This window comes from Phoenix dactylifera, chromosome 2, assembly GCF_051530095.1.
Source record: "Phoenix dactylifera cultivar Ajwa chromosome 2, Ajwa_hap1_PhDact_Kaust_v1.1, whole genome shotgun sequence".
In the NCBI taxonomy this organism is placed as follows: domain Eukaryota; kingdom Viridiplantae; phylum Streptophyta; class Magnoliopsida; order Arecales; family Arecaceae; genus Phoenix; species Phoenix dactylifera.
In genome coordinates this window covers 35,893,053-35,906,247 of record NC_143191.1, presented here as the reverse complement: position 1 = coordinate 35,906,247, position 13,195 = coordinate 35,893,053, and the positions used below count along the sequence as shown (strand labels likewise).

The window sequence follows — 13,195 nt, the reverse complement described above, 5'->3', positions numbered from 1 at the left end:
TTAAAATGTGACATCTTTTCACTTTCCCACTTCATATTGCAAATAGGTACACATCCATTTCCACTCTCAAATAAATTCGATCGGCTTATGCCTCCCTTATCTTTTAAAAATTTAAAAAGAGAGTGACAGGTTCATACCAAAAAGTAACTGGTTTAACCAATTTGCGCGGCGGGCCCCTACGGGGAAACCCCTGCCATCTACGTTCTCTCCTCCTGAATACGTGATGCACTTCCATATTCGACTTTCAAATAGACATGGCGTAAAGCAATCCAATTATCGCCAAGTAGAAACAACACAGCCATGATTTTATCATCCTTTCCATCTCTCACCTTATCAGCCAAATCAACTTCAGTTGCACAACTGGACGATGAAGTCAACATCTAAATGTAGGAGAATGTGCATTCACTTAACGCATGATGATGGACTTACATTACAGGGCCAAGAAATCCAATCAATAATTCCACCTATTCTTTTTGGGCACAGTTCAGAATTATCACAAATGATATTAGAACGAACTCGAACCATTGCCTATATAGACTATAGGATACTGCTGCGTCATGAGCTTATTTTGATCGGCCATGAGTTGATTATGGTGTTTATGATTGAATTGGAATAGATGTATATTCTTAACCTGGTGAGGATACTATAGTTTGTGGGCTGTGTATTTGGTCTCATATCGATTATGTACTACTTAGATCTTGGATGCTGATGCAAAACCAAGAAACTTAAATTATATCTTCTAGCTAATTTTTTTTTTTGTTTTTTGGATGAACTTCTGACTTGTCATAAATTAATTAATGAGTCGACTCAACAAAGCATTTAACTCTGCATTTATTCAAAGCTACTATTTGCTGTAAATTTGGTAAACACTACCTAATAAATCTGATTTAGTACTAGGGGTCTGGTATATTGTTTATTGTTTCTTGTGCTGTCTTTTCTTTTTTTTTTTTTTGGCCAGAAAAAAGGGAAGAGGGGGGTGAGGAGAACCTCATCCGCGTAGCAACCCCCACTGGGCCCCCCTAGCTGAAGAATGTTCGATGCGGGCAGACAAGTTTTACTCATACCATTCCCATCCGTGGGGAAACCCTACGTGTGAGTAGGTCACACCAGCACCACCTAAGTACCGGCAGACTAGATAGCGACTCCACCGGGCAAACCAGGCGGAGGGCATCCAGTCCTCGCATTTAATCGACGCCCGCGTGTTTTGAACCTGAGCCACTCTGGTGGAATCAAAGTTCCGTTTCCACCGTGCTACCACCTCAGTGGTGCTGTTCTTTCTTTCTTCAACTATTTTTTGGGCATGATTTGGCATTTCTTCAGCATATAGCAATAATTCTATGCACTGGAATTTTAAGACAGCAACCAGGCTCCCTCTTATTCTCTTAAAAGCCTTCTAATCCCCTCAAAAGGGTCTCAAAAGCCAAACTGATGCATAATAGCATATTCACTACTATCAAAAACGTTATAAGAAAAAGCAATTGTGGTTCCAACAAAAGCCTCTTTCACCAAGGAAAAAAAGAAAGGTCCAAGGTTCTTTATTCCTGAATATTCTTAATGCCTGAAATGTCTGTACTTCTTGGTGTCATGCCCCTGCCCGCGTGAGGCACGTAAAGCACCCAATGCCCATATGGGGGCTACATGAGGGAGAAACACGGGGCTCCCCTGTTAGATATTGTCCAGTTTTGGGGTCCGCACGCATGCATACGCGCCACTTAGGCCCCTTCCCAATTTTGTTTTCCACCCAAAACGTGTATACAGGATTTGGAGATACCCGTCTCATATGCCCAGGTTCTAAAACGATTCTAGCCGATGTGGGATGTTTCATTCACCCACCCTCGGACTAGAACCGTCCTTAACTCTGATACCAAATGTCACGCCCTCGCCTGCGTGGGGCACGTGAGGCACCTAGTGCTCACGTGGGGGCCACATGAGGGGGAACATAAGGCTCCTCTGCCAGATATTGTCTAGTTTCGGGGCCGCACGCGCGCCGCCCAGATCCCTCTCCGATTTTGTTTTTCACCCAAAACGTGTCTGCAGGAATTAGAGACACCCGCCTCATATACCCAGGCTCTGAAATGAATCCAGTCGATGTGGGATGTTTCATTCACCCACCCTTGGACTAGAGTCGTCCTCAGCTCTGATACCAAATGTCACGCCCCCACCTGCGCAGGGCACCTGAGACACCCAGTGCCCATGTGGAGGTCAAATGAGGGGGAACACGGGGCTCCCATGCTAGATATTGTCCAGTTCTGAGGCCCGCACGCGTGCACACGCGCCGCTCACGGGTAAGATCTTTTCCCTCCCTCCTTTACATCTTATTTCTTTCTTTCTTCTCTTATTTCCATTTTGATTATTACACTAGATCGACTGAATGTAATTCATGAACAAGGGTGATCAGAAATTTACCTAGCTCCGAGGAGCTGTGAGGCTTTTCCGGCGAGCTACTGTGTCTGCTTCGGTGGCTCAGTGCGGCGACGAACTAGGGGTGTCTCCTCCTCTGGCACCGCCGCTCCTGATCCATCTCCTTTGCAAAGAAGGAAGAGAGGGTAAGAGGTAGTGAGAGGGTGGTCAATGGAGTTCTTCACTGAGGAATTCATGGGCTTTTATAGCCCTTGATCAAGCTCAAAGAGGTGGTGATTGTGGCTGTTAGGCGGTTATAACCGCCTCAACAATTGCCGATCTCCACCGCTATTCCTCACGAAGTTTTCAGATGGGTCGCCGACTATGGTCCAGGTCGGCCCATCTGGCTTGGTGTTTACAGTTGGAAGTGAAAAAGAAAATTGAGCACAAAAAAAGGACTGGGCGAGAATGCCTCATAAATGGATCATATATACTTGCCAAAGGACATCCTGCTATCACTCTTCAATTCCTTATTCAAGGAGATTGATTGTAAGCATGGCATAAAAGAAGTGCAATCCAAATGCCTCATGAATGCTTCATACTTGCCAAACAACATCCTACCACCACTTTGCAATTAGTTGATCAAGGAGTTTGATAGCAAGTATGACATAGAAGAACAATTGCTATCCAAACTGGTAAATATTTCGAAGCTTTTAGATTCATACCCACATAACGGAAGCTCCTAATGAGATGCAAAACATGAAATCCCTCTTTCAATTACAGTTATCCATAAAATTTATTATATTATTTTTGTTTCCAATTTGTACCAACATAAGTCTAGAAAAACTTAACTAAATTTAACGCAGTTTAGTTTGCTAGTCCGATATGATGAAGGCAAGCAAGAATAATTAATCAAAATGTTTCATCTACTGCTACTATTCAGAATGAAGTTATGGCCGGAACGAAGAACTAATTTTTTCTATCGAGTGATTCCACCAAGGATAGTTTCAATTTCAAACATGTTGAGGTGTTATAGGACACAGCGATTAATAGTTTAGTCGACCTTATCAAATATCAGAATCCTTTTTTGATTATAACAGGCTTGCGGATTATAGAATAGAAGACAAATAACCAACTATTGATAAATACCGTTTTCTTAGAATTTGAAGCATGTACACTAGTTTTCCATAGATATTTATGAGCACCAGAAGTAGGCAAAGATGAAGAAGACTGATTCTTGAGCGGAAGAAGAAGCCGGAGAACAAAGGAGAAGGTCAACTAATTTTTCTAGGAGCAACATAATCAACTCATGGTGGTCCTTACGATAAATTCTAATGGTCTGCATGAGAAGAGTCAGCGAGATCTTAGGACAGCCACCTTTACCTATGAACTCCAAAACTATTACCATTGCGAGGCCAAAGTTGTTGTCTTGTTGAGCCACAGGTATTCTTTCAATTCTGGAAAGAAGATGTCTCAATTATGTATTCCAGCAAAGCACAAGCCATAGCAATTATGAGGACCCGTGCGGGCGTGTGTTTAGTCCCACATCGGTTATTTGCTGAATAGATCTTAGATACTTATATAGGATCAAGGAACCCAAATAATATCTTCCAGCTGGCCATTTTGGGTGAGGTTTTGGATTGTTACAAATGGTATCAGAGCAGACCCAGCCCATAATCTATGTGGATACTGTAACTCAGATCTATTGGAGTTGATCACGTGTCGATCATGGTGTTTGTGATTAGATTTGAATGGATTTGAACCCTTAGCCTGATGAGGATGTTAGGGCTTGAACGGAGAGAGTATGTGAGGATCCGCGCGGGCGTGTGTTTAGTCCCACATCAGTTATTTGCTAGGTAGATCTTGGATACTTATACAGGATGAAGGAACCCAAATAATATCTTCTGGCTGGCCATTTTGGGTGAGGTCTTGGACTGTTACAGCAATAATACACTGCTTGCTAATCAGGAGTGCTGCATAATAAACATCTAGAAACGGGTAGACTGAATTCCTACGCTATCAGCCAGAACAAGAGATCTTATTTCTTAGAGGCAAGCTGGAGTTGGATGAGAAGTCAGCATTGTCATGGAAATAAGTCAGTATATCGGCCGGCTGATTGGCTTCTCTAAAGACATGGGAGGCCATAATGAAATTCAGAGAGGAAATGCACGCCTTGATACCTGAGAGGAGAGGATGATGTTGCTGAAAAAAGGGCTGAAGAGGATCAGAAATCCATTGGACAACTCCAGCTGAATCACCTTCAAGCCAAAGTGACTTAAATCCGAACTTATAAATTGCTGAAGTTAGGCCATTCCATGCAGCTTGGAGTTCAGCAAGGGGAACGAAAGTTGTATGACTCCTTGTGCATGAAATATCTTTAATTGCAAAGATAGGTGAGACTCGGAAGTTGGACGGTTGACGCTCAAACTCGAACAGGCCCGAGCTACGTTCATGGGCTGGGGCTCCAGAAAAGCTCCAGAATTATATATGTACCGGCGTTTGTTAACTCCTGCATGAGCACGTGAATTACAAAGAACTAATCCAGCGGTCATGCTTCAGTGTTCCATGTCCATAAAATATATTCTAAGCCATGGTTTGATGTGTTCAAGTTGTATCCTGGGTGCTAAAGAATGATTAATCGTCTTTCGCGGTGTCAACCATTGGATCTCACATTGCATTGAAGCACTCCAAACTCTTTTACTCATCTGCCCGCACAACTTTCAAAGCGGCTATTGCGTGATTCAATGGTGATTTGCGTGAAGGAGGGTGAATTGTTCTTCCGCATGAAAGATACAACCCCTATGTTGGTTTGGTACAATTTGAACCTAATCTGTATTCCTTACCCAAGCCAAATTTGAGGATGATCTAAGGGAGGCTTTCACAATCAAGTTGGACCAAAAACTACCACCAAGGTGCTAGTTTAGATCATTGCTACTGGGGACACAAGAAAGAGTAGTCCAATAGCCATTCTTTGCGAATTATGCTTTTTCATGCATGTATGAAAGTTGCACAAAGGATAAAGCTAGGGTATCTATTGGATTGCTAATTCTTGCATATGTACAACATCAATAATCATAGGCCACTAAGATCTAAACCATTTTCACTTGTAATAACTTACTTTTGTTATCAATGTAACATGAAATATAGTTGTTGATGCTGAAATCTGGCCCGACCTAGGCACTAAGTTGTCGAGGTTGCTGGGGTGGTTAGCAAAGTTTCCGTTCAGATCGACGAGGTTGGCCTGATCTCACCGCACGCCTCCAAGGTGAGGAAGGAGAGCTAGATATTGGTGTCTATGCTCGTATGAGGACTTTGACCTCAGACCCGACTTGAAATAGAAAATAAGAAATCTACTTGTCAGAGTGTGCTCGGTAAAAGACCTCAGATGCCTAAGTCAGGTACAATTCTTAAAAAAATGGTAGAGGTTTTTTGAATAGTAGAGTAGCAGCGTTGAGTTGAAAGAACTTCCCAGGGGGTCTCCCTAGGCGTGATATATATAGGCAAGAGTCAACGCCTGTCGCCAGGTAAATTGGGCATGTGCGCTGATTATTTAGCAGCGACTCGCGCATCCCGCTCGAGCATCGCGCCCTCGCATTATGCAAACGTGCGCCATCTATGCAGACCACCCATAGCAAGCTGTAACATATGCTAGCTGGAGAAAGTTTGAAATTTGAATACTTCCAAGCGCTTTTAATGCCGGCCGCTTGACAATCTCTCATTGGTCGGCCTGCCACATCGGCCTTAGCCAATTATGAGGCATATCAATGGTCATGTTGCGCACAATTTTTTTTTCTTTTTTCTCCATAGATGGAATAATTTTCGGACCCTATAGGAGCATCTTTCATTTAAATCAAGTTCAAGCATTTGACATGGTAGATTTTCTTTTCCTGATGATTATTCACTACCATCACCCAGGTTTGAAATTTGAGCAGAATAGCATTCTACATATAATTATTGTTACCCATAACTCCTTCCAGGAAGAAAACATTATCCATAAGTCCCTTGATATACATTCTCCGATTTCTCCCCGGACACTGGCCAGTCCCGAAACGGAATCTTTGCCAATTCCCTCTCTCTCTCTCTGTCTCTAAACCGAACTAAGTGGAGCATATTAACTAGAGATTGTAATTAATTAATTGCAAGTGGGAGGGGATGCAGTGGGAGCTGTTGAATCGGACGTGGCGTTGATGTGAGGGGTCCAAGGGGTTCTCTTCTGGATAGGCATTGAAAAAAGCTGTGGCGTGTATTCTCTTGCCTTCACATGATTTCCCCACATTCAATGAACTTAATTTGCTCGAGCTAGACGACAATATTAAGATTCGGGCGCAAAATCTCTTACGCAAATGATGTATTCTGAGGGCCATCTTCTTGTGGTGATAAGCACCCAATAAAGTACACCAGACACATCAGGCTTTCTAATCCCTGGCTATGAGGAGTTCAAATGCCGGAGGAGAGGAGCTATTTAATGATGTGGTCGTCGTACGATAAGGACCAATAAGGTGGTTTACCAAACACAAAACGAAATGGTTATAGGTCAATCGCTCAAATGGATTAAAAAAATAAATTAAAAGGACACCTTACTTGTGCGAAGTTTTTGTTCTTCCATAAGTCATCAGCAGATCATGTTGGTGGATCCTTCCTAACTTAAAATGCAATTGTATCAAGGTCAAGGAAGGAGAAGATTCCTTTCCACAGTTCACAACGAATGCAATAGGATTTATTTTTTATTTTTTTTGGAAAAAAAATAGAGGAAGGAAGGCACTTCTCCGATTTATTAAAAAAGAGCCACATATTATTGATTAAAAACTTGCAGTTCTCCCAGGATTTTCTTAGATGAACATGAGATATGGGTGAACTAATATAAACTACATCAAGAGAACAAGGAAATTGATAAGATCAAAGTATTCTTCTAATCGTAACAATTGTATGGGTTCATAATGCTTCCGATAGTATGGCTTAAGGCTCCATTTGGCGGAGCTGTTGGAAGTAGAGTTTTTATAAAAAGCTATTCGTTGTTTTGTAACTACATTTTTGAAGTATTGTGAAATTTTAATATGCGTTTGGTAAACAAACTGCAAAAGTATTTTTTTATGACAAAATGACCATAAAAGACATTGCATAGTATTATACTACAAAGCATAATAAAATATAATATATATTAATACATAAATATATTATATACTATACTATAATATAATATTATTATAATATAGTAATATAATATTGTATACTATAGCATGATAATATAACATAATTTGATATTATATAACATAACATATCAATACATTATGACATAATGTAATATAATATTATATTTATAGTATAATACAATAATAAAAATATAAAATATTATAGTTATTATCATTATATATTAATATTTTGTTAATATAATATATTTGTTGGACTCCTACAAATTTCTGTAATATAAAAAGATATTTTCTGTAATTATAATATTTTATCATAGGTATTTTGGTCCAAAAAAATTATAATCTAAAATAACTTTCCAAAGAGGCTCTATTTTGGAGCTTCTCTCAAGAAACTGTTTCAGCTTTACCAAAAAGCTATAACAACTTTCTATTTTTTTTACCGAACATCTCTATTTTATCCAAAAATAGTTTTAGAGAGTTAAAAAATATTTTCTGACCTACCAAAAATTCTATCAAAATAATTTTACTTTGTAATTAGTGGCTACCATCATCCTCCATCACAAAACGCAGGTGACCGACGCTATTCCCCTATAAAAAAAAAAATAAAGAGACGGTCGTTGGTGCCATTGGAACATTAAGTGACGGTTACAGGGTGAGATAGTTGCCTCATCGAAGCAGCCGGCGAGACAAGAGTTCGCTTCCATCCCCCGTACCAATAAAGAAATAGCTTCACATGAATCGAGGTCTTTGATGCATGTGGAGCCTTGTCTTTGCTTGGTCTCGCTGGATAAGAACTTGGAGATATCTTGTTTCCTCCTAATTAGTTTGACAGCTGCGGCCTTGATGCGCCAGCTTCCCCTTGAAAGTGATAGATCTCGGCTTATTCTTCTCTCTCTCTCTCTCTCCTCCCACTTATGATCCGTTTTGTTGGCACGCTGAAATATGTTTTCTGAAAAATTAACATCTAAATATATAATATCTAAAAAATTAAATTTTATATATTTAATTGATCATAAAAAGCAACGTAAAAAATCATAATTTTTGAAATAATTTATGATTGATTGAACATCTATTTTTTTTACAAAATTATATAAAATATTTATTATATTCTTAGAATTAAATACGATATTCTGATTTACAATATTTAGAACACTAACATATATCACCTCATAAAGAAGCTGATTTGCAAAGTAATAATGTTTGAATCACCGGACAGATCATTTTCAATACCTTCATAATTATTCTTTCTTATAAGATCGTGATAATTATTCTTAGAATAACCATAAGCAACAGAGCATTCTAGGTTTGAAGCATAGTTAGTTATGTGAGGTGGCTGAACATATTCCAAGTTATTTAAAGAAATTAAGTTTGATCTATTTTAATATGATCCATTCAAGTATAATGGCTTAAGGACAATTTTGCAAAAATAAAAATTGCTATAAGATGTAGGAAAGTTATTTCTAGAGAAGAGCTACTTTTTAATCCCTCTTTTTTAAAAATCGTCAATCAAATATGAGCTATTTTTTCTTATGTTTTCATTGACCATACTTTCTCCCTCTTTTTTCTGGAAACCAAACCACCAGTCCTCAATGTTCAAATAGTTTTTCCTACCTGAGATTTGCTTTTATTTTATATTTTTTTTAAGGAAAGTAGACCTGGGTTTTAACGAAAATGATGAGATAGCATTATGTGACCCAGAATGCATTCCAGCACTATTTGCAAGTACTATAACCAATTTGTTCTCCAGTGCTTCAACTATGCTTTCTTAAGAAAAAGAACGCCATCCTCCTTAAATCCTTGCCTTCTTCGCCCAATCAGTTTGGTAATAATTCTAGCAATAAAGCAACAGAGACGAGCAAGTACTCTCCAAGCGGGGAAATCTGGAGATGGTTGCTAAGTGCAGTTGGGATATATACTGCCATGGAACTATTCAAAATTGTAGCACGGGAGACAGAAATTAGTGTGTTCCTTTGTTTTTTTTCGCCTCTAAAGATTGGGTGGGGGGATCCCACCATTGCATATCCTCAAGTATCTTAATGTTCCGTAATAGCTGTCAAGATATAATGGTCACATGTTTACGTGGGTTATGCCGAGGAGTGAGATCCATCATAAATATGTTTTATTTTGTCCTGTTCCGTATCTCCCAGCTTTATAATTATCCCGAGTTTATGGAATCCAATACTAAACAGATCTCGCCATAGACTTCTCCACCTTTTCCTTGCCTTCCACTTCACAGCCTGTCAAGCTTGGATTATTTTTGGATTGCTTTTGTTGTTTTCCTAATCGATAGCTGGGCTGCTCATCAGCTCATGAGCAGAGAGAAGATATTGGTCCTTCTCAAGCAGTCTCTAAAGACACACCCTAACTTGGATTTTTTCTGCCAATTAGGATTCCTTGGCAACGCCATCATGATTAAATTCTTCATGATGGGAAACTGGATCATGACCTTATTTTGCTACCTATGGTGATGACATATGGAGGATTGTAGAAGGGGCAGGAGAGGAGGATGATGCTGGATAAGCTGCAGAATCCCAGTTTGCAGGTAACTGATATTTCTTCTCCTCATCCTTTCACTGTCTCTCCTGAGATTCATGTCGGTTTTCTTTATGGTGCTTTTTAGTTTTATATTGTTTGGGTTCTTCATGGTTCTTAATTCTTGCTTAACTATGTTTTAGTTTGTACTTGGGAGTTGGGAGGGCAATCCTTTTCTAAAATGATGCACCCCTCCTTTAGCTCTAAAGCCTTCTTTCCCCCCATACAAGGGAAGAATTTTACTAGATGCTTCACCAAAAAAAAAAAAAAAAAAATCAATATGAAAATTTTCAATTATAAAATAGACAAGTCCATCCTTAAATCAGTAAGGAACTGCATCTTTCTGCTGTCTTGAGTCCATTTGGCTGCGCTCTTCAATAGTTTGTGCTTCCTTACCCTTTGTTTCCTAATAATTCAGGTCTTCCTTGAATGATTAGAGAATTTCAGATGGCATGTCTGACACCATGGAGCTGCTCTGCTGAAAGAACAATCTTTCCTAAGACAGATGTTTCATCCTCTTAGTTTTTCTATTTTGCTTTCATGTGAGCTTAGGCCTTAATTCTGATATGGTTGCAAGATAAGCCTGTACTGTTACATATCTACTGCAAGCAGATGGGTGGTTATTAGTTATTTCTACAATTTTCTCAAAAAATTAAAAAAGAAAGTAGTAAAGATAAAATTTGCTCCAATTTACTATTGGTTCCTCTTGACTAACCTTTGCTTTGAGTTCCACCGTTCTGAGAAATAATCCACCAAAAATATTGTCAGAAGTATTGTGGATAGTAATCTCTTATTGCAACTTTTGAGAGTCGACACTTATTTTGTTTTAAAACTTATGTTATGTGGGATGAAACTTTTGTTCAGAAGTTTGCTATACTGTCTCCAGAGTCTCTTCCAGTAGCGTGCTGCGTTTTAATTTTACAGGTCCTGCCACTTACCATTGCATCATCCTATCTATTATTTTAGAAGGATCACCAAATGTCACTCTTTTAACTGTTTCAGGCATGGGAACTGTACTTCAGCACCCACTGAATTCATTCACCACCTTGCCGAAGAACTACGATGTGGTAAATAAAAGATTCAGCAATTCATATACAGGAACCAATTATGAGTGCAAACTAGGCATCCGAATCGGCTCGAAGCTGTTTCTGGAGCCCATGGACAGAGATTCAGTAAGGAAGATGATGCTGAAACAAGAAGGAATTTTTAAACAGCAGGTGCTACTACGTTCTTCTGCTCATCGCTCGTTTTACTTCTTGATCCTGAGTACAATCTGCTTCACATGAAAGTCAGATGAGTCACAAATTTGAACTACTTTATTTTCTAATAGTATCATTGGATTTGGAAAATGCAGGTGAGGGAACTCCACCGGCTTTACCATGCTCAGAAGCAGTTAATGGCTGAGATCAGAAGTGATGAGGGGACACATAGTTCGTTTTGTCGTGATAACAGGCATCAGTCTACATCCCAGTTAGGTTCCAAGGATAGTCGTCTAGACCAGTACGAATCATGGGAAACCATCTGCTTTAATGGCTCCGTAAGAAAGCCAAAAAGCTTCAATCTTGAACAACCTGCGGTGGAAACCAATGAAAACATTGCACATAATCAGGCTTCCGGCTTATGGAGGCATTTAAGAGAGAGGACAACAATGGTAGGTCCAGAAATTGACACTGATGTTGAACTTACTCTAAGCATTGGGTGCGGTGCAGAGAGGAAGAAACCGAAACATGGGCTTCATCTGGATAGGGAAATCGGCTGCTCTGTTTCAGATCCCAGTGAGACCAAGCAGCTCGCGCCTGTTGGACAAGACAGAACAGAGGAAGGCAGTGATTTCCCTGTGAGCTCGAAAGAGGAGAGCTTGCGAGGGCCACGCAGAGATTTCCAAGGTCCGAGCTTGAACTTTGAAGAGGAAATGGATTCAAATACCTGGATGCGTTGATGAAATACATTGAGGTACTGCTTAAGTATTAAGGCTCCATTAGAGTGAAAAGGAACATCGATCCCGCATGCATATTATCTTCTGCTCAAAGAATCTTCCAGTTTAATTTTTCCATGTATATTTATTGGTTTTAATGGATTGCAAGATTGATTGCACTCATTTGAGGTAGCTCATTGATCTAACAAACTGCAGAAGTTTCAAAGCCAAGTCGCCATTCATTTGAGGGTTGATAACAGAAGGACCATGATAGATGACAAATGTTTGTTTTATGTCTTTCAACTTCAGTAATGAAATTGTAGCCAGCGCCATTCTTCTGTATTAGTACTCCTTGCTTGCTGCTTTGCTATATCACCAGTGAAATTTTTTCTACTCAATATATCTCCTTTTTTGTTAGATTTATCTTTCTGACAAGGAAATTACAATTGCTCAATCTTTTAGAAAGTCCTCCAACCGAGTTTGGAATGTCAATGTGGAGCCAAATTCTTTAGTTCTTTTCCTGTGTGACCTATTTAAAACTTTAAATCTTTCAGACTTGGATGTGCATTCAAACTACACGAGCAATGTAAAGAAGAGCTGAGTTGTACTTAACACAATTTATCAGTGATCAGTGATTGTGCATCTCTTCTTCTCTTTTAGAACATTCAGAAAATTTAGGTCTTCATGCCATGATTCCATACATCAGCCTTTTTCATTGAAAATTCTCAGCACAATGACATGTAACTGGATAATTAGGAAGGTAAAAAGAATTAACTGTAAGAAGAGGCTAACAATCCGAATCCAGCAATAAGAACGCAATGCAATTTTCATATTTCAAACCAATGCCTCAGAGGCACCAGATTGACACGAACATAAAACACCAAAGCTTATGATATGGGACTCGTAGGGGATCGCCATATTTCTCCAAGCCCACATTAGTGGCTATTCTGATGGCCTCACCCTGCCTTTAACCCTGTAATGATTCTATTGCTTTCGTACATTTCTTGTTAGCCCGTTTTCATCTTGATTGGTCCTATAATGGCTCAACACTGAAGACAATCCTCGGAGTGTTTACTCAACCAAAATGACCTGGGATAAAGAAGAGCATTAAAGATAAGGATAACAACAATGTACCAGAGGAATCAGTCTTGAGCTGCATCCTTCCTCATTCCTCTTGTATATGCACACTGTACATAATCTCTATTAAAAATTGGGTGGCTTCTCGCATCCCTCTTTATCAAAGAAGAACAAATATACCAGA

At 39.4% G+C, this 13,195-nt stretch overlaps 1 protein-coding gene across 1 annotated transcript; it reads left to right on the top strand.

Moving 5' to 3' along the window:
* Positions 1 to 9,286: 9,286 nt before the first annotated feature.
* LOC103701527 (uncharacterized) lies at positions 9,287 to 12,351 on the top strand. The gene is made up of 3 exons (XM_008783609.4): positions 9,287 to 10,029; positions 11,022 to 11,236; positions 11,374 to 12,351. The coding sequence occupies exons 2-3, from the start codon at positions 11,024 to 11,026 to the stop codon at positions 11,956 to 11,958; spliced, it is 798 nt and encodes a 265-aa protein (XP_008781831.1). The 5' UTR covers positions 9,287 to 10,029; positions 11,022 to 11,023; the 3' UTR covers positions 11,959 to 12,351.
* Positions 12,352 to 13,195: the final 844 nt, after the last annotated feature.